The sequence below is a fragment of the Coffea arabica genome, chromosome 8c, assembly GCF_036785885.1.
Source record: "Coffea arabica cultivar ET-39 chromosome 8c, Coffea Arabica ET-39 HiFi, whole genome shotgun sequence".
In the NCBI taxonomy this organism is placed as follows: domain Eukaryota; kingdom Viridiplantae; phylum Streptophyta; class Magnoliopsida; order Gentianales; family Rubiaceae; genus Coffea; species Coffea arabica.
The window spans coordinates 39,033,569-39,055,895 of NC_092325.1; the positions used below are offsets into that span (position 1 = coordinate 39,033,569).

A 22,327-nucleotide genomic window follows, 5' to 3' on the forward strand; every position below is an offset into this window, starting at 1 on the left:
TGGTTTCAGGGCAGTTTGAAGACGAATTGGTGTCTCAAAATATTGAACAGAAACTAGGGCAAAAACTGGGGTCTTAAATAATTTTAAGAGTCTATTGTACTTTTAAAAAAAAAACTGAAATCAAGGGTCCAATTCAAATAATTTTCTTCATTTGGAAGTTAAATTAATTGCTTTCACTTTTTGGAGTTGAATTCCAATTTCATGGCAACTCTGGGGGAGTCAAAATAAATTAACTCCGGAACAAAATGACTTTGCCACAAGGGTCTTATGAAACACGAAAGCGTGCTGCGGATAAGTCGACGACATCTCTCTCGAATAAAGCGCTAAAACAAAGGGCGCTTCCTTTTTTCTGCATTGGGCAAAAATTCGATCTTTTTTTTTCCTCCGCTTTTTCTTGTTGGTAAAAGAAGAGAACGTGGAATTAATTGATTCAGACTGCAGAGCAGGCATTAGATTAGATTCAAAGATCCACAAAAATCCAGCAGTTTTACCTCCGAGAACTTTCTCTCAGTATCAGAATCAACTCAAGATCCTGCAAGTTCACTGCTGAATTCAGAAAAGAAGAAGGAATGGCTCCTCCTCCAGTTTATAATCAAAGATCCCCTTCTCCTTCTCAACCATCTGGGTGTGTTTTCTTATTAATCATCCCTTTTCCCTTATTGTATTTGCATGTATTTGTATTATTTGATTGGTATTTTAGTGTCTTCAGGCGGAGAATTTATAAGGGTCTAAAAGGGATCCACTAGGTTGTACTAATTGCCAGCTACTAAAGACAAAGCACGAAGCTTCCACTTGCACCATTGTAGCTATAAGCTATGTTTGGACCCTTGTGCCAACAAAAGTTGTCAAATTGGATGAATTCATGCAACAGTTAGATTGTTCAGACATTGCGTCTGGAGCTGAAACTTTACTATTTGGGAATGCCAAATGGCCATTCATATGATTTCTACGCTGAATTTAGCTTGCTTAGCTTGGTTTATGGTCAGAAATCTTGAATCATCGGAGTTGTTCATGTTATCATGTTGTGTCTATGATCTTATTCGATTTTAGAATTAAAAAAGAATCATCTTTCTTTAAAGTGTAATCCAGATAGTTGTGCCTTTGATGGTTATTATAGTGAGGGTGGTTATTTTGTCTTTGTAAACAAAATAATTGCTGCTAGAGACTTTAGGGCTTTTATGTTGCAAAAAGCAATGAAGTTTCGTATCTCTTCTGGGCGTGCCAACATGCATGAATTTAGAGAAAACCCTGATCCTGATCAATCTCACTCAAAATTTAATCTGACCAGAAAAGGTGAAGTCTCCGACCTGAAAATGCAGCTCCGGCAGCTTGCTGGGAGCCGAGCGCCAGGGACTGATGATGCAAAGCGGGATCTTTTCAAGAAAGTGATATCATACATGACCATAGGGATTGATGTTTCCTCCGTTTTCAGTGAGATGGTTATGTGCTCGGCTACCTCAGACATTGTGCTGAAGAAAATGTGCTATCTTTATGTTGGCAATTATGCTAAACACAATCCGGATCTTTCACTTTTGACAATTAATTTTCTTCAGAGGGACTGTAAGGATGAGGATCCCATGATTCGGGGATTGGCTTTGAGGAGCTTGTGTTCTCTTCGGGTTGCAAATTTAGTGGAGTACTTGGTTGGTCCATTGGGCTCAGGGTTAAAAGATTCCAATAATTATGTAAGGATGGTTGCAGCAATGGGTGTTTTGAAATTATACCATATTTCAGCTTCTACTTGTGTGGATGCAGATTTCCCAACCACGCTAAAGCATTTGATGCTCAATGATCCAGATGCTCAGGTGACATTTTTGTTCTTTATAAAGTAGTTCCGTTTTGTTGCTGCTTTACTACAGGACCACACAGTTTGAGTCTGCATAAGCTTTTGTGTGAAGATAGTACAAAGGTGCCACACATGTTCTATGCAATGCCATGTACTTGAAATCTTGAATGTGAGAGGAAGTATTTTTCCTGTGGTAGGTAACATGAGCATGCTCTAAGTATTGCAGAGAGAAGGGCATTCTGAGCCACTTAAAAGCCTTTTTGTCACTTGTCTCTTTGTCAAGACTAGAGGCCCTTACTTTGTGGTTTTACAGTAAGTCTTAGATGTCCTTAAGGGTTTTGCTTCCTTCGTTAGCATGGTGAAGACAATCTTTAGAATACTTTTTGCAAGTACAACATGGATTCTTTTAGTTAGCTTTCCAAATTTATGGTCATTCAGATAATTAAGCAAATTCACAATTTTGTGAATTAAATTTTAATGTTGTTTTCTATATTTACTGTAATTTATGCAGTAAAGATGTAAAAGAGGTAATTCGTAACATACAAGTGAGTAGGAAGAAGAGGGTCAAAAATGAAAATAGTTGGTTGGAAATGGCGTTCTTCACACGTTGGCTTAGCTGTTGAAGAATGACTTAATAGAATATTTTCTGTCCTATAAGTATATGAATTCTTGTTACTTGACAGTAATCATTTTCTTTTTAAAGATAGCAATCATATTTTTACCTATTATATTCACGGATTCATAATCTTTTTGTCCATTACTCAAGATGGAATTATTGGTTACGGGTAGTTTTTTTATAATTTGATGATCATGATGATTAACAAAAAGTTGTATCGTCGTTATAGATTTGTTATTGATATTGTTTGGATTATAGTTTGTTTTAAAATTAAGTGTGTTTACGATTTAAAGCAGAAAAAAGAAGTTCAACCGCAAGAGGAAAGTATATTATATATGTGCATTGCTGTTTTTAGCAGTTGAGTTCGCTCACAACAAACTTTACACTCCATGATTAAATTCCATTCTTAAATGGTTTATTTACAAGTTTAGAACCATCATTTCTGTGGTCCAAATGTCAATGGATTTCTTTGTTTCTGGCACTCGCTGTGTTACCTGAGGTCCAATTAACTGGTTTTAACTTGCACTAAAAACATAGTTATGCACTATATAATTCTATGTTTAAACCTCCTTAAAAATGCAAGAGATCTGTGATATTCAGCATACTCAAAGCAGTAGGAACATAAATTATAGGATATAGAACCAGGCCTTTGATATCTAGATGTAGCCATAAGTTGAAATCCAGATTCTCATCCTCTGCACTAACCAATGAAAAGTTCCGTTATTCTCTTTATCATTTTTTAGGTGGTTGCAAACTGCTTATCAGCCTTACAAGAGATCTGGAGTTTGGAGGCAAGTAAATCTGAGGAAGCCTCAAGGGAGAGAGAAGCTTTGCTAAGCAAGCCAGTTGTATACTACCTTTTAAATAGGTAAGATTTCTCGCCTTATAACTGTGTAGCTTATTTCCAAAAAACTGCAACATCTATTGTCCAACTAGTGGAAGCATCAAGTTGCAACTGGAACTACTAATAGTAGTCAGATCATCTTTGCAGAATTATCAGTCTCTTTTCCTTTAAGAAAAATTGAGGAAAACGCAACAATTGAGTTCAACTTGACCTTGTAATGGGGCAATGGCATTATTTTCCCTATTATTTCCCTATTATTGGTGCAGTAATTTGATCATCAAGGGTATGCCTCAAAAGATGCTTACTTTTGACACGATTCTTTGCAGAATTAAAGAATTCAATGAATGGGCACAGTGTATCGTTCTTGAGTTGGTAGCTAAATATGTGCCTTCAGATAGCAATGACATATTTGACATCATGAATCTTCTTGAAGATAGACTTCAGCATGCGAATGGTGCTGTTGTCCTGGCAACTATTAAGGTGTTCCTGCAGTTGACATTGTCCATGACTGATGTTCATCAGCAGGTGACTACTTTAAATTTTCCCCGTTAATTATTCTCAATTTACTCATTTATTGTATTACCTCTGAATTGTTTTAAACGTGTCTACTAGCCGAGTCAGAATATCCTGAATTGGTTTTCTGAATTGAAGTTATTTTGTGCATGTTTTCAGGTGTATGAGCGTATCAAAGCCCCTCTGCTTACACTGATGAGCTCGGGAAGTCCAGAACAATCATATGCAATGTTAAGTCACCTGCATCTATTAGTGATGCGTGCACCATATATTTTTTCTTCAGACTACAAGAACTTCTACTGTCAGTACAATGAACCATTTTATGTCAAAAAATTGAAGCTTGAGATGTTAACTGCTGTTGCAAATGAAAGCAATACTTATGAGATAGGTCAGTACGTATGAATCAGATGAGGATGTTTTGGTGCTTTTGTTGTATAGGATGATTTTTAATCTAGCTTGTAACTTCTACTCCATTGTGTTTATGTTCTTGATTCTCATCTAACTCTTCCATGACCCTTGTTTGTATGTCCTTTCAGTGACTGAACTATGTGAATATGCTGCAAATGTCGACATACCCATAGCAAGAGAATCAATTCGGGCTGTTGGAAAAATAGCTCTTCAGCAGTATGATGTAAATGCAATTGTGGATAGGCTGCTTCAGTTTCTGGAAATGGAAAAGGACTATGTGACCGCTGAAACACTGGTGATTACTTTCTTCTGGTTGCTTAAATGGTGTTCTTTCCTTTACCAGCAAGCTTGAGAGAATTAGAATTTTCCCTTTTAGGTTCTGGTCAAAGATCTTCTCAGAAAGTACCCCCAGTGGAGTCATGATTGTATAGCAGTTGTCGGGAATATTAGTAGCAAAAATGTTCAGGAACCTAAAGCCAAGGCTGCTCTAATTTGGATGCTAGGGGAGTATGCTCAAGACATGCAAGATGCTCCTTACATCTTGGAAAGTCTTATTGAGAATTGGGATGAGGAGCATTCTGCAGAGGTAGCCTTCCTTTTTAATAATTCATCTTTATTAAATACAACTTTGGACTTATTAGTAATTCATTATCTGCACTGGCTCTGTCTCTGTGTGTGATACCCCAGTTTGTCCCACATTGGGAAAATGGAGTGGAAATGTTTGGTTTAGGTCTTTAGGCTCATGGGATACTAACAACCTGGGTAAACCATTTCTAGCCGGTGGATTTCGCTCAAAGGTTGTTGGGGCAGCCCTTGGGCCCAAGGCATTGCATTGTGAGTATTGTGTACGTGTTTGTAGTCTTATGTTAAGAGTGTGTTTTCAGCACATTACCAAAGTTTCTGGAATTTCTTTCTGGATGTCCCTAACAATGTTTCCTGTGGAAGTGTTGAATATTCAGACTTTTTTAACATGAAACAAGCAAACAAACATGTCTCCTGTAGCTTACTCCCAAATGGACTGCCAACTAGGGATCAGCATCAGAAGTGCATTTTGCAGTTGAGAACCTCCTATTGAAATCCCCATTATTGGAAAAACTTGTGTGCAGAACATATATAAGCGTTTAGGAATTAGAAAACTCGAAAATTTGAAAAAGAAAATGTGCAAGTAGTTTTTGCTCCATTTTGTTGATTTATGTTCTCATTTGTTGGATTTGGCTTGAGATAGTCACATAATTCACCTGCTTGTCACTTTAAATTTATACTTGTGTACAAAAGAAGCTGGACAACATATGACAACTTCTATGGCTCAACAATCGTCTTACAGAACTAAGTGCAGTTCGACTCTTGGTGCTTAGGTTGTTTTTGTTATAGAACTGGGAAGTATCTCATTCATTTTGTAGAAATCTTTGAGGCATTAATGTTTTGCTGGGCACCATGGCTCTGGAGAATCGGTTGACAATTACAACATAGTTCAAGCAACTCGTATAATGTGAACAAGCAACTGATACTTTTGGTTTTGCAGGTTCGTTTACATTTACTCACTGCAGTTATGAAGTGTTTCTTAAGAAGACCACCAGAGACTCAAAAAGCTCTAGGAGATGCCTTGGCTTCTGGTATTGCTGATTTTCACCAGGTCTTCTCCTATTTTTTATTTTTTCTTTTTTATCATACTTAAATCTAGCAGATTCTACTTGATCTTTGAATAGAACATTTCCTATACTTTGCTGCCAAAGAATTTGTTTCATCTTTCTTTGACTGCAGGATGTTCATGACAGAGCAATGCTCTACTACAGACTTTTACAGTATGATGTATCTGTAGCAGAACGTGTGGTTAATCCTCCAAAGCAAGCTGTTTCAGTCTTTGCTGACACTCAAAGTAGTGAAATTAAAGATCGCATTTTTGATGAATTTAACAGTCTTTCTGTTGTATATCAAAAGGTAATCAGTATTTTATAACATTTTACTGAATTGTATCCATCATAAACTGTTTTTTGTTACTTCTAATTAGATTATGTTGTTCATAAGAGTGCCATTACTAATCTTGCTTGAGGCTATGATGTGGCTAACTTACTTTCTGTGTTAATAGCAAACAAGTGTATGTGATCTTTGTGATAGTTGTAAGTTTAACCTGTATACCAATCTGACTTCACGTTATGTAGAGAGTCTAGAGACTTAACACCATCTGCTTGTTGGAAGACCATTTGTTTTACTAAGAATCTGTAAATCTTGCAGCCATCATACATGTTTACTGATAAAGAACACAGAGGACCCTTTGCTTTCTCAGAAGAACTCGGGAGTTTGTCTATCGGTGTTGAATCTGCGGATGACATAGTCACAGCCCAGAGAGTTGAGGCAAATGACAAGGATTTACTGTTGGGTACTTCTGAAAAAGAAGAAAGTAGGGGCCCTGGTAATAATGGTTCCGCCTATAATGCTCCAGCATATGATGGTTCTCCTGCATTGACAGCAGCACCACAGACTCAATTAGATCTTGTGTCCCTCGACCACACACCAGCAGCAAGTGTATCATCAACCAGCTTAGCAATTGATGATCTACTTGGCCTAGGATTGCCAGTTGCATCTACCCCTGCTCCTCCTCCACCTCCTGCCTTGGAACTAAATCCCAAAGCTGTTCTGGATCCAAACTCATTTCAGCAAAAATGGAGACAGCTGCCAATATCTATATCACAGGTTCTCCTTGGCACTTCCTCTCGTAACTTGGTTCTTGATTCTTAATTATCACATGAAATTCTTTTGCATTCCATTATGAGAACATGTATGGGAAGAGCTTTCATGTTTTGCTGTTACGTGGCAAGACTTACAGGCTACTCTTTCTTCTATTGCAAGTCTGATATTTTGTCGTTTCTTTAATCGTTTTATTGCCTGGTGGTTCTGTTCAGGAGATCTCCATAAGCCCTCAAGGAATTACAGCACTGACAACTCCTCAAGCGCTTATTCGGCACATGCAAGGGCAATCGATTCACTGCATGGCTTCAGGTGGTCAAGCTCCAAACTTTAAGTTCTTCTTCTTCGCACAAAAGGCAAAAGAATCTTCAAACTACCTTGTAGAATGCATAATCAATACATCAGCAAGTAAAGCTCAGTTGAAGATCAAAGCTGATGATCAGAGTACGTCCGAGGCTTTCTCATCTTTGCTCCAATCAGCCTTGTCCAAGTTTGGTTTGCCTTGATTTGTTCGAGCATTGATCTTATTGATTCTGTATGGAAGTAGATGAAGTTTTTTTTTTTCAATGTAAATTTTCTTTTTTTTGCCAGTTGATGAAATAATAGACCAATACAAGAGAAAAGGCAAACGAGAGGCATGTTGTTAGATTATTTCCACCTAAAAGGATTGAGCAAATACTAGATAGAAGCTTTGATTAATTTTATATACACTTACATGCTTGGATTTTGATTAATTTTATATATACTGACACGCTTGGATGAATATCATATCTGTTGAATTTGAATTTCAAATATAAATTTTATATAAGTGGTATTCATTTAATCATAATAGTGTGTATATTAACAATATGTATAAGATTTACTCATGTCCTCATTTTCTTCTTGTCCACTTCTTAAATTCTCTTCTTTCCTTACTTTATAATAATAATAATAATAATAATAATAATAATAAATTGAAAAAAAGAATTAAAAAAGGGGCCTATAAAACCACAAAAGCCATAGTTGAAACTTGCGACTCAACCAGGCAAACCTAGTAGAGGTGCACATTGGAGGCCTTGAGAGGGTAATTTTATGTTCGTGAGAAATTATGTACCGTGTATGTCAAGTTTAACATAATATTAGAGTGTGTTTAACACTTTTTTTTTTATGTGATGTGTATAAGATAAAAAGATTATTGAAAATATGTTGATGATATAAACAAATAAAATTTGATAAATAATCTCTATCCAAACAAACCCTAGTTTGGGATTCAATAATAACAAAAGGGTCAAGGTTTAGAGGCTACTCTTTAAACCGCTGGCTAGTGGCAGTTGAAGACCATCCCTCACTGGGATCTGTCTTTCCTTAGCTGCGGTCTTGAGCCAATCTGTCTTTCCTTAGTTGAAGACTATGTTTTCCTTATCTGAAGTTTCCAAAATGCCCTTATTTGATGTTAAATTAGGGGCCAAATTGCTTTTAGATAGTGGTGCCGCCGTAGAAGTCCTTAATTGGAATCGAAAATTATGTTCATGTATTAAATTGGCCAGAAATAAAAGTTAGGGACTAAATCGACAGAAAAAAAAAATTTAGAGACGAAAATGGTCATTTTCCCTTTTGAGTGTTGAAAAGAAACTTTTCTGCACTACCAAAAACTAAATGAAATTTGAGAAACAAATTTTCAACAGTATAAAGTTAGGAATGCAAATAATTTGTTCAGTGCCCAACTCAACATCACTCTTTGAAAAATTAATGCTTGAAATAGGATTAAAAGATATCATATCAACATTGTGTATAGTGAAATCATACTCAACTTCCTTCAAATTTTATATTGACTCATATATATTACACCCACATATTCATTATCTCCCGTTACCATACAAAAAGATTATCGCAATGTGAGTTTAGTCCAAAAATCAATTCTACACATTTGTAACACGAGGTTCAAGTTGTTGGTATAAGAATATGGATGAACTTTATATCTACCGATATTGATTTTTTACACTAACAATTATATATATACATATATCACGTATGCATAATTTGAATTTTAAATTTGCATTTATGTTATCTGCTATAATCTAAACGTGCTAATGTAAAAAATATATATATTATACATTGACCGTGTATTAAAAAACATACTCTTAAGGACATACACTAAATTAGTCGAGGCCTAGTTTCATGCTGCATAAATATTTCTCTAAATAATGTCAAAATCACTTCATAATTAGCTGCATCCTTTGTCTTTGGCTTGGAATGTCACTAATATGAAAGGAAGAAATCTATCACAAAAGATTCTTAGCAGACTCCCTCGTTTAATTCGATGCACGACCGGCTATAAGTTGGATTGAAGTATTATTAGCACTAATTGTAGGGGGTTTAATGTAAATACGGTTTACATAGGATAATAGGAAAACAAGAATAATGAATTTTTTTTTCCGGTAATGAAATAAAAACCACCATCCCGGCTAGTCGACTTCTGAAAAATCTCAATCAATGAATAGGAAATTTCTTCATGAAAAGAAATATGGCTCTAGCTTCAGCTCGTTCTATCATCCACTCAACGAAGATAAAGCAGTTTTTAATCATCAGTTCAATTTCTCGTCTTTTCTTGGTCCGTGGCAACAGTTCTTTAGCAGCAAAATTGGTCCAGGTGCCACTTTCAAGAATCAAAGAAACACTGGATTCTGAGGAGAAAAATCATTTTTCCACCCTCAAAAGCCAAGACTTTTCATGGGATGGGCTTGTTTCTGCTCTCTTGTCTTCTTCATTTCCCAGAAAGGCCAATTTGGTGAGTAAGCTTGTACCTTTTCTGTGGGTATTTTTCTTTCGTTTTCAAGTTTATATTTTGGGATAACTCTCATTGAGTTGAATTAGCATTTTTATAATTGTGTTTCAGTCCAGTCTTTTATAATGGATTTTTTAAATTTCATCTGTCACTGCATTTAGTTTAATAGATGTGAACTAAGAATTGGGGATAGATGGTTTCAAGAAGGTAAAGAACATTTCTTTTTCATGTAATTATTTGTGCATTTTGCTTCCCTATTGGGGACTGCTGATTGATGGCAGCTGGAAAAATTACTGGTTCATTTTGCATTTGTGGGAAGAATAGTCAACAGGTTGATGGTGGCTTATTTTATTATTATTATTCTTATTTGGCTGGAGGGGTGGGTTATGTTACATTTGTTTTGCTTGTGCTAATAGCTTTGCTAAACCTGTCCTTTTAGCCTGCTCAGTACCACTCAACTGCTAGAAGGTCAAAATCTTACCGATATATTTGTGTGACGTAAATATGGCCTTCTTTTAAGAGCCTATACAACATTACTCCCTAACTCTGGATTTAGAAGGTTTTTTAATATTGAAGGGAAAAGTTATTGATACTATTCTTGTTGGTTGATGTATTCAGGTTGTCGAGTGGAGATTAGAGAAATTTATTAAGGAAAATGAGAAAAATCAAGATTCTTATTCTCGGTTAATATTGCTATGTGGAAAGATACACAATATTGAAACTGCATTGCGAATATTTTCTGCTATGGAGGCTCAAGGAATCAAGCCAACCGCTTCAGTCTTTAATGGCCTCACATCTGCATGCTTGGCCTCGAATGAAATTGTCACAGCATTAAGTTTATATGAATTAATGGAGATCTCCGAGGAGTCTAAACCTGATGCTGACACGTATACTGCTTTTATTACAGCATATGCAAGTTCAGGAAACAAGGAGGCAATGCAAGCTTGGTACTCGGCTAGAATGGATGCTGGGTATACGCCGGATCCTCAAACATATGATGCCCTCATATTTGGTTGTGTCAAGTCAAAAGATTTCAGTAATGCTGAGAAATTCTATGAAGAAATGACATCAACTGGTTTTGTACCAAATTTATCCATTTTGCAGAACATGCTTCTGGTTTACTCTGAGCAGAGAAAATTTCATAAAATCAAAGAGTTTATGATGTTTGTATTGGATGGTTCAGGTAATATTGATCGTCGCACAGCAAAGAAGGTTGTGACTCTGTATCTTGATCTGGGAAGAGTGGAAGATTTGGAGGAGCTATTAGTTGTTTTATCTAATTCAAATCAAGCCTCAGATATTCTTTCCTATGTGCATCATGCAATTATCAGAATGTATGTTAGGGCAGATAGATTGGATGACGTAGAATTTGCTGTTGGGAGGATGTTAAAACACGGGATGTCATTCAGGTTTCCAGATGATGTTGAAAACGTAATTTGTTTGTATTTCCGGCAGGCTGCTTACGAAAGGCTAGACCTGTTTCTAGAGTGCATAAGAGATTCTTTTACGCTCAGAAGATCGACTTATGATCTCTTGGTTGCTGGGTATAGACGAGCTGGCTTGCAGGAGAAGCTAGATATGGTGATCGATGAAATGAAGCAAAATGGTTTTGTCATGTCATGAATGATTTTATTTATTTTTATTGAAGTTCCCCTTCAACTGGATTTTTTTCAGGCTATTGCCGTTATTTAGTATTGGGGTTTAAGTTGAAATTAAGTGAATGGTGGCAGAGGATTAGTGTTATGGCAGGAATTGCAGGATATTTTTTGTGTATAGAGGGAATTCGAATTGCGGCTTTAAGTTGGTGGAAATGCTATCCTGCCTGAATTTGTAAGTGTTCATTTACCTTTAAGGGAAGAAGAATGATAAATCAAAGGATGGTTATTGTCACTCTTGAAGTGATTAGTAGCTCTAAAGATTGAAAGTACCCTTGAATATGTAACCTGTGAAAGTTATGGATGGTATACTGTTGAACTTTAAAGAAATTGAAGGAACAGGAATGAATGCAAAAAATGCTTCTCTTGGCAGGTATAGCTCTGCAATTGGAGGAAATGCATGACTTGTTTTAGCATAGAGAATTTTGTACGATAAGTTTTTTTTCCACATCTGATAATTTCTAGCCTAGAAGCGAAGACTGGGTACGCTGAGAGTATATACTAAAACTCAGTAGTCCTGATAATTTGATCGCAAGCCCTGATGGATCATGTTTGAAGGCTGGAAAGTTTTCCCGAGGACAAAAATATGATGCTTTGAACTTCTGCGTTGCTTGCTGGAATTATTATCCTAATGATTAGCCTGGATTGCAGTATTTCTCAAGTCCCTCTTTGATTTTTAGTTAATAACACAGATTTACCACACATGGAATATAAGGAAGGATTTGCTAATTGAAGGTCATTAGATAATTGTACCTTACAATATTATCCTAATGATTAGCCTGCGTTGCTTGTTTGCATACTGCCTTAAAATGTGATTATATTCACTCATTTCCTCTTCTCATATTTTTGAGTTTATAGATAAGAAATTTCAAGAAAGTTATGGAATTCTGCTTTCCCCATCTGAAATTGCATCTCACGAGTAATCAAGGCCAAGTATCTCTCAAGTTGCCTGCATTGCATGGGGGTTGTTGCTTGTTTCTAAGATCAGCTCCATCTTTTCATTGGAATTGATAGATGGAGCAGGTTGGCTTAAGCCGTAGCCATATCGAAGCCTGATCCAAGCTAGTTTGGTGACTCATTAGTAACTCATCATGGGAACCTTCTAATGAATCCTTGATTATTATTTTTTTTTTATGGCATACTTTGAAATAAGGATTTTCTACTGTATAATACGACTATTGACTGATATGACGAAGAAGATATTCTTGATTATGCAATAAAATCTATAGGCTAGACAAGTGTTGGAAAATGGAAATTCGGCTGCTGCTGTTGCTGTTGCGCTATTCATCATGGCGCCCACCAGGAATGAGTCAGGTAATCAGATGACGGCTTACAACAATTGCACTGAAATTTTCATTTTCAGATCTTTAGGCACTAGCAGTCTATATAATGCTTTAACTGTATTCAACATCCTGATTGTCTGCCTAACCACTCATTTTCTTCCTGATTAGTGAAACATGATCTCTATCTGAAGCACTAAGATGGTTTTGAGTTTTGACAATCTGCAACTTCGGTTTTGCACGACATACTTGCAGAAATGGTATACATGAATCAGTTCATCCGGTTCACTAATCCATATATATGTCAAACCAACCCTGCAACTGGTTTTCTTTTGTTGTAATAATCCCAACACTTGAAATTGGCTCCCTCGTAAGAAATTGTAGTATTATCATCTACGGTTAGGTACATGTCAGCTGAAGCTTGAAAAAGGATTTTGACTTGAAAACACAAGGAGGGTCTTAATCTTTTTAACCCTAGAAGGGCCAGAATACAAGAAGGCCAAGGATTGCTGGTGTTAGGATTTTGAAGCAGTTACTTCTCTCAAGAACAATTTATTGGCACAACTTAATTTCTCAAAGTTCAACATTCTATGACTAAGGCCATATATCAGGCTAACGTGATACCTTTTGTTACAAAGATTCAAAGCATCACTTTTGCCAGATATCCTTGGTCATAGGCTCATAGCATGTTTAGAGATCCACCATACTTAAGAGAAGCCACTTGTTGCATGGATGCTTTGGCAGAAAGGAGAGCTACTGTGGATCTTTCCTTTTGTGTGTTTGGATTCAGCTCTGTGGGATTTCATCTCAGTGAGAAAAACCATCCTTTAGGTGCACCGTCCTGTCACCAATTGGCTGGATGTGTGTGCTACGTGGATCCCGCTTAGGTTACCTTTGGGTCGGTTTGCTGATGCCTGCTGCGTGTCTGATATTATTTGGGTGTGTGTGTTTCATTCCGATTTCGGAAAAAAAAAAAAAAAAAAAAAAAAGAAAAACCATCCCTTTAGCCGGATATCCTTAGTCATGGGATGTAAAAATACAAGATAAAAATCATACTCGAAGAAGAGATTGTAGAAATCAATTATGCAGTTGATTCAAGAATCTAATGTAGAATAATTGGTTTATGCCTCGTGTCACATCACAGAACTTTGGCTCGATTCACAAACTACGTCCTCCTCCCGGCACGGCCTCTTCCTCCGTCCAATGAATATAAAAACCTATTTTCTTGTTTCCTCCTTTCGTCACGGCATCTTCCTCCGTCCCATGTAAAAGAAAAGCCAAGGCTCCGTTTGGATTAGTTGTTTTTGAATTTGTTTTTCAAAAACATCACTGTAGCATTTTGAATCTGAAAAATAAGTCCGTTTGGATTAGTTGTTTTTGGGGTTGTTTTTCAAAAACTATATGAAAAACTTTTACTGTAGATTTTTTTGGATTATTTTTAGAGGTATTTTTGAAACATATTTTTGAGTATTTTTAGAATATTATAATTTTTATATTTTTATATAAATATACATTTATGCATTTATAATACATTTATATTTACAAATGTATAAATGTATATTATTATAAATGTATAAATTATAAATGAATATTATATCAATATATAAATTATAAATTATAATTTTTATATTTTTATATAAATATGCATTTATGCATTTATAATACATTTATACATATTTATAAATAAATATATTTATATATTCATATAAAAATATATATATGTATTATATTATATATAATACATAATATAAATATATTTATAAATGTATAAGTGTATATTATTATAAATGTATAAATTATAAATATATTATAAATTATAAGTGTATATTATTATAAATGTATAAATTATAAATGAATATTATAAATGTATAAATTAATATATTATAAATATATATTAATATTATGTAGAAATGTATTTATATAATTAATATAAATGTATATATGTATTGATATTATGTATAAATATATAATTAATATTATGTATATTAATATAAATGTATAAATGTATTATATTATATATAATACATAATATAAATGTATATTTAAATGTATAAGTGTATATTATTAAAAATGTATAAATTATAAATGAATATTATATAAATGTATAAATTAATATATTATAAATATATATTAATATTATGTAGAAATGCATTAATATAATTAATATAAATGTATACATGTATTAATATTATGTATAAATGTAAAATTAATATTATGTATATTAATATAAATTTATAAATGTATTATATTATTTATTATACATAATATAAATGTATATTATAAATATACATAAATATTTATATATTATGTATAAATGTACATTTATATAAATGTATAATGTATAATATATTATATATTATATTATATATAATTTATATAACATATAATATTTATGTAAATATATTATAAATATATAAAAATATATTATAAATGAAATAAAATATTTATAATATGTATGTATAAATATATAATATTAGAAATGTATAATATATATAATATACATTGTTATTAATATAATTTATGTATAATATACATAATTGAAATATACATATTAATATATATTATAAAACAAAATTGAATAAATATATTTATAAATTTATATATAAATAAATGTATTTATATAAATATATAATGTTTATTTCAATTGATATAATATATATAATATTATACATAATTGAAATAAATATATTTATATTAATATAATATATATATATATATAATATACATAATTGAAATATACATATTAAAATATAATAAAATATAATTGAAATATACGTATTAAAATACATAATTAAAACATACAAATTGAAATATACTTATTAAAATATACAAATTAAATATACATAATTGAAATATATTTGGAGTTGTTTTTGATATATTGTTTGGATATGGTGTTTTTGAAATTATTTTTGAAATACGCATTTACTATAGCATTTGGAATGTGAAAAACAGTTTTTCAAAAACATGTGCAAAAACACTCAATCCAAACGGACCCCAAGTTTTTGTAAGTAGTTTTTTGTTACGTGATACATCCGTCGCTTAATAAACCATGCAGTGACAGATCCTTTTTGTCCACAAGCATCTTGTCTTTCTTGATTTTATTACTAGGGACAACCAAAGAGTTGCTTTCATGGTTTTTTTTAGTGCCAATTGGTTGATCATTAAGATTAAAGCGGTAAAGATTCTAACTTGTGATAAACACGGAAGGTAGACACCGGAAATTGCGTATCATTATCATTAGTATATAAAAAGTATCATGAGTCTTGGTATTTTGGAGTGTAAGTGTAAACTAAGCATTCTTGTGATATTAGCTTTTATTATTTCAATTATATATGCGCTTATTAATTGATGATTGAAATTTCATATTATATTTTTTAAAATTTTATTATGATGATTAAAATTCATTATATCATATCTATTGATTTAGAAGAAAATAATAGTTGATGACAAGATAAAATGTTTAAGCATGAGAGACTAAGCAAGATTTGGTCTTAGTTTTCTATTTGTCTAAAATAACATTCTTCTTAATAATTAGATTTATTATATTTTAATAATAGCAATAATCGTAGCAGTTAGGAAAAAAAGTAACCTCAATTAAATTTAAATTGTGAAGATAATAAACAAAATATAACACTCTAAACCAATGCGTCTCTTTGAATTCTATTTTTCATTTTTTATTTCCCATTAAAAATTGTCGATTGGCTATAGCCTAATTAAATTTTCAAATCTTCAAAAACATCACTATTGATACTTAAACATGGTGCTCTTAGGAAATTTTCAAATTTTCTAATAGAATTTTTTTGTTTGTGTTTCATTTTAGATTCTACCCAAAAAAATAAAAAAATAACAAAAGAAAAAAAAAGAACAAATCAACTATCTCTACCTATGAAATTTCAATTCTCAAAAAATGAATAGTTAGAGGGGAATTTTTTTATTTGGTTAATCATCTATACTCTGTTGTTAATAGAAATAATATATAAAATAATACAAAGGATTCAATTTCAAAGAATAGACATCTCTTCATTTTTCAAAAAATGGTGCATATAACTTAATATTGAGAAATTTCATTAAGATACTAATAAATTCAACTTATATAACATGAAAAATAATAATGGTAGAGCATGCAGTGGATATTTATGTAAAAAAATATTTTATTTTATTTTTTTACCCTCCTACTGCTCTCCATATCTTTTTCATCCCCAACTATCAGATACAGAATTCAAATCCTGAACTATAGAGAACCCTAAGAGCCCTAACTTAATCTCTAAGTCAACCACAGTGATTAACAAATAATTAACTTTTGCTTAGGATGCAAATTTAAGTCATCCAACTCTAAAAGAAAAATAAAAAATTGTTCATACATCTAATTAAGAACCAAAAAATTTTAGTAGCATTATCACAATTTATTTGTCATAGAAAAGAATAAAAGAAGTATTTTAGAAGTATCAATATTGCACATACCATTCAAAATATTGGATCATTGATAATTTTGTTAAATCATTTCATATTTGGTCAAATCTTTATTTTTATAAATGTTAATTTTTCATCTTCTTTAATTAATTGTCCTTGAAATCATTTTTTTGAATTGAAAGAGACTGAATGTATCCTTATTTATTAAAATTCTCTACAGATTTTACATGAACTTATAGATATAACATTTTGTGATTTTTTTTTGTTTTTAAAAATAATGGTATTAAGGATAATTAATTTATGAAGATAAAAAATTAAATAAAAAATAAAAAAATGCAAATATTAAATTCTTTAAAATAATTTTCACCAATAAATTTTAATGTATAAGAAATATTATATTTTATAATATTATAATCACGTGCAATGCGCGTGACCTAAGGGAAAAAGACTAGGCAAAACGTCATTATATACAAGCTAAAGAAGTAGACATATAGCACAACGCTAGATCTTTGACCACAACGAAAATGAAGAAAACAGAGCTCTTGTTCATCCCTGGTCCAGGGATGGGTCATCTGGCCTCGGCTGTGGAGTTTGGGAAGCTTCTTATCAATCGAGATGAGCATCTTTCTATAGTTTACATCATCATTGACCTTTCCTATAATACTGGAGTTGATGCCTTCATGGAACCCCAATTAACAGACGCCTATTCATGCATACGATTTGTGAACATCCCTTATCAGATTGATTCATCAGATCATCAAGAACCAAAATCCAAGAACAGAAATGTTGTCGCTGTTGAGCTGATCAATCGACAGAAACCACTTGTCAGAGATGCAGTCCTTGACATAATATCTAAGGCCAATTCGGATCGAGAAATTGCAGGTATTGTAGTTGACATGTTCTGTGTAGGCATGATTGATGTGGCACAAGAATTTGAGCTGCCCAGTTACATGTTCTTCACTTCTAGCGCTGGTTTTCTTGGACTTATGTTGCATGTTCAGTCATTACATGATGAATACAATGAAGATATCACCCACTATAAAGATTCAGATGCTGAGCTCTTGGTCCCGAGTTTCAGCAATCCAGTGCCTGCTAAGGTGTTGCCTACCACAATGCTAGACAAAAACTGGGGCTCGGCAGCTGTTGTTACTTCAGCTCGAAGGATGCTAGAAGTGAAAGGAATCATAGTTAACACGTTCCACGAGCTAGAGTCATATGCAATTAAGTCACTTTCGGGTCAAGAAGGAAAGATCCCACGAATCTACCCGATCGGACCTATAATCAACTGGAACTCTAAGCAGGATGATGGGATCATGAGCTGGTTAGACACTCAACCTTCTTGTTCTGTGGTGTTTTTGTGTTTTGGGAGCTTAGGAAGCTTCAGCTGTGAGCAGGTGAAGGAGATTGCAGTGGCTCTGGAGCATAGTCGGTGTCGGTTTCTGTGGTCCTTAAGGCAGCCTCCAGCAAAGGGAGAGATTGATGCTCCATCTGCATATGCAAATCCCGAGGAAGTTCTCCCTGAAGGCTTCTTGCAGAGAACTTCTGGGGTTGGAAAAGTGATTGGTTGGGCACCACAAATGGCAGTCTTATCTCACCCTGCAGTCGGAGGTTTTGTTTCTCACTGTGGTTGGAATTCTATCTTGGAGAGCTTGTGGGCTGGAGTGCCCATTGCTGCCTGGCCTATGTATGCTGAGCAACAGACAAATGCTTTTGAGGTTGTAGCGGAGCTGGGAATTGCTGTTGAAATAAAAATGGATTACAGGAACGATGCTAACATGGAGAGCAAGATAATAGTCTCAGCTGATGAGATAGAGAATGGGATAAAGAGACTTATGATGGACAGAAACAAGGACGAAATCAGAGAGAAGGTGAAGGATCTGAAAGAAATATGCAGACAGGCAATTGTGGAGGAAGGTTCATCCTACATTTCTTTGGCTCATCTAATTGAAAATTTTAAAGAAAAAATGTAGAGGAATGTGGTAATAATTTTCATTTACAGATTTTGTTTGTTAATGTAAGCACTTCTGTGCATGTCCTCTATTTGTCTAATTGCCAGTCTGATCTAAATAAAAGTGTGTAAATCTGATGCCATCAGCAGAGATATGTGAACTATACTACTACCATACGAGCCAATAGGCAGTACCTCTCAATGACCATCTCATGAGTTTGGGCAAATTACATTTTACCCTCCGTAATTTTTGCAAAAATCACATAACCCTCTCATGATTCTAAAAAGCTATACATAAATCCTCTGTGATTTGGGTTGAAGTGTCAAACAAACCAAAAGCACCTATCATAATGATTTGTGAGTGAAATGTCTAAATTACCCTAATATAAATACAAAAAAAGAAGCAAATGAAAGTCAGATTTTCCCTTGTTCTAATCTTTGTTGCAAAAGTAGCTGTGAAGGAGTATCTGTCAAAGAGTGTCACGAAAAAGTATTTTGAAACAAGAGCTCTAGTCATGGTTTCATGCTGCATGGGAGCTGCTGCTTGTCCCTGTCTAGGCCCCCACCATTGATTCCATACTGCCCTTCTCCGTTGTTACCTCCACTGCCATGACCAGTACTACTGCTGCTATATTCTGAGCTAGGGCCCTGCGCCAGCCCCTGCCATAGCCATAGCTGCTGCCTCGACTCCCTAGCCTGCTGCTTGCACCAGGACCATAGCTACCACCATTCCATCCACCACCATTACCGCCGCCACCTGGACCATATTTACCGCCTGGACCACCACCTCCACCCAATCCAGACCTACTACCACCACTTCCACCTGACCCACCACCATTACCACCTACAGAGCCATATCCACTGCCGTCATTGCTGCCTCCGCTTTCAGCCCCCATAACCACCACCATTACCATCTACAGAGCCATATCCACTGTCGTCATTGAAAGAGATAAAGAGCACAGATCTAGATCTAGGTTTTATCGAGTCCGTTAAAGTGGTCAGGGGTGATATGAGAATATTTCTTATTGCTACCAGTAGTACAAGCGCGTTTAATTCATGAATTGTTACGATAAGTGATTTTAGTCTGTTTGACACTTCAACCCAAATCACAAAAAGTTTATATATAGCTTTTAGAATTATGAGGATTATGTGGTTTTTACGAAAATCAGAGGGGGATAAAATGTAATTTATCCTATGAGTTTTGCTTTTAACAAATAACCATAATTACTTTTCCTTTCAGTCCTAATATTGACTTGAAAACTATTAACTTTTCTTGGTGGAACCATTACTTCTTAATACTAATTCCTGCAATTTCTTCACAAACTAGAGGGAAACTTCCAAGTACTCTGCTTGCGAAGTACCTTGTTTAAATTGCTGTTTTCCGTCAAAAAATTACGCGTTTCCGTAATCACATTTTTCTATTATCTTTTTTCTTCACATACATCAAATCGCAACAGTAATTTTTCCATGAAAAATCATAAAAAATGCAATCCAAACACTACTCAAGGATAATATGGAGGAATCAGCATAAGTCTCTAAAAGAAAGAAATTGCAAGCTGATAGAAGCATAGAAGAACAAAATCTGAAATTTCTTAACATAAACTTTTTTCATCATAATTTCTTATGGAAGAAGGAGAAATCCTTATGCTACAAATCGGGCATTTTCTTGAATTTGTCCGCAGGTGGATTCATTCCCTTAACAAGATAAAAGCCATCTTTTTTAACTGACCAAAGACATATGTTAGTTTTAATTAAATTGCGACCACATTGAGAAGACAAGTTACGATTCTTCGGAAACCACCAAAATCCACCGGTGAATGAAGTGGTAGCTAGCAAATTCATGCGAAATGTCTCAGTTAAAATTCCTATTCATGGCAAGCTGATGAACTCCGAGATCTTCTTTTTTCGATTTGCAATGGACGATCAAAGGACTTTTGGCATCGGCTAGGTTAATGGGATATATTTATAGCAAATGTCATGTTTATTTAACTTATCATGTGCTGTTTATGTAATTTTTCATGATAAGTAGCATTGATATTGGATTTGACACACCGAATAGTGACATAAAAAATCCTAACTGGGTTATTGGCTATAAAAACTTTATATTTTTCTAAGGATAAATTTTTGGGAAAAAAGTCTCAATGGCCCTCCAACTTTTAACCAGATAAAGTTTTTGCCCTTCAACAATTATGAGGAAACTTTTGGCCCCCCGATCTATCAATAGTGTAAATTGTTGACCCTTCTGTGAATTCCAACCGTTATGAGTAACGGAAATGAGGGCATTCTTGTCCATGTAGAAATATTAATCGGGTAAACGGCAATAAACTCAAACTCCTGCTAAAAAAATAAAACCATTTTCTCTAATGAAATCTATAAAGTCAAAATTCTCCTCAACTTTAACAATGCTACCCAAATGCAACAAATCCTAGAACGCCCATTTAAAGGACAAATTAAAAAATTAAGAAATTCCAAAAATTTCAAATTTTTACAGCCTAAAAATCACTCTTTAACATAGATATGTACAAAACTTATAAAACCAACAAATGGGTTTTTTGAATCTTACAAATGCAAATAAAATCAACATATTTACAATCATTAATTTTATACCATATGAAACTCTTTAGGGGTGATCCTTGAAAGGTAAAAGTAGTAAGTATTGTGGCTTCAAAGCAAAAGAAGAACAATAGCTGATGGGGCGACATTCATAGTGGGTTTTCCAAATTCAATAATTCTTTGACCTTCTTTCCATTATCTTGATTGGAGTCCATCACTTTCTCAAGAAACCCATCCTGCATCTTTTCCTTTTCTAAAGAAACCCATCCTTGATAGCAGCATGACACAGAAGATGAGAAAGCAGAAAAGCAAGCACAGAGAAGAAAGTATGAATTGCATAGATCCATCGTCACCTCCTCTCTCCATTGCTGAATATTTGTCTTATTACTATCTTTCTCTCTCACTCAATTTCACATGGAGAAAAGCACACAGAGGAGGAGGTATATAAGGTTTGGTTTCAGATCCATTGAATTGTGTGAAAACATTAAAAAGAGAATGGAAAAAATGAAATTTTTTGAGTTTTTTTCTGTGTATATTTGTGAGTTAATGTCCATTTTGGTTGAGGTGTCCATTGATACTTTGGATATTCGATTAATATTCTTGAATGGACAAAAATGTCCTCATTTTCGTCACACATAAATGGCTGGAATTCACAGAAGAGCCAGCAATTTACACTATTGATAGATCGGGAGCCAAAAGTTTACTCCTAATTATTGAAGGACTAAAACCTTATGTAGTTAAAAATTCGACGGTCATTGAGACTTTTTTTCTTAAATTTTTGGGAAAAGAGTCCCAATGGCCCTCCAATTCTTTCCCAAATAAAGTTTTAGTTCTCTAACAATTAATATTAAAGTTTTAGCTCTCG

General features: G+C 34.0%; 3 protein-coding genes across 4 annotated transcripts; all 3 read left to right on the plus strand.

Annotated features, from left to right (window-relative positions):
• Nucleotides 1-407: 407 nt before the first annotated feature.
• LOC113706842 (beta-adaptin-like protein A) lies at nt 408-7,615 on the plus strand. The gene is made up of 11 exons (XM_027228869.2): nt 408-625; nt 1,289-1,805; nt 3,146-3,270; nt 3,573-3,771; nt 3,919-4,147; nt 4,296-4,462; nt 4,544-4,753; nt 5,690-5,800; nt 5,929-6,105; nt 6,400-6,858; nt 7,068-7,615. Exons 1-11 carry the CDS (start codon nt 570-572, stop codon nt 7,356-7,358), a joined length of 2,541 nt encoding a protein of 846 aa, XP_027084670.1. The 5' UTR covers nt 408-569; the 3' UTR covers nt 7,359-7,615.
• A 1,620-nt stretch (nt 7,616-9,235) lies between these two features.
• Nucleotides 9,236-12,068, plus strand: LOC113706432 (pentatricopeptide repeat-containing protein At3g61360). 2 transcript variants are annotated; one of them, XM_027228334.2, is made up of 3 exons: nt 9,236-9,619; nt 10,235-10,691; nt 10,800-12,068. In XM_027228334.2, the coding sequence occupies exons 1-3, from the start codon at nt 9,344-9,346 to the stop codon at nt 11,237-11,239; spliced, it is 1,173 nt and encodes a 390-aa protein (XP_027084135.1). In that variant the 5' UTR covers nt 9,236-9,343; the 3' UTR covers nt 11,240-12,068. The 2 variants fall into 2 exon arrangements, with proteins under 2 accessions (XP_027084135.1, XP_027084134.1); XM_027228333.2 differs by having other exon boundaries at nt 9,241-9,619; nt 10,235-12,068.
• A 5,377-nt stretch (nt 12,069-17,445) lies between these two features.
• LOC113706679 (anthocyanidin 3-O-glucosyltransferase 2) lies at nt 17,446-19,058 on the plus strand. Its single transcript, XM_027228617.2, has one exon. The coding sequence runs from the start codon at nt 17,486-17,488 to the stop codon at nt 18,929-18,931; it is 1,446 nt and encodes a 481-aa protein (XP_027084418.1). The 5' UTR covers nt 17,446-17,485; the 3' UTR covers nt 18,932-19,058.
• Nucleotides 19,059-22,327: the final 3,269 nt, after the last annotated feature.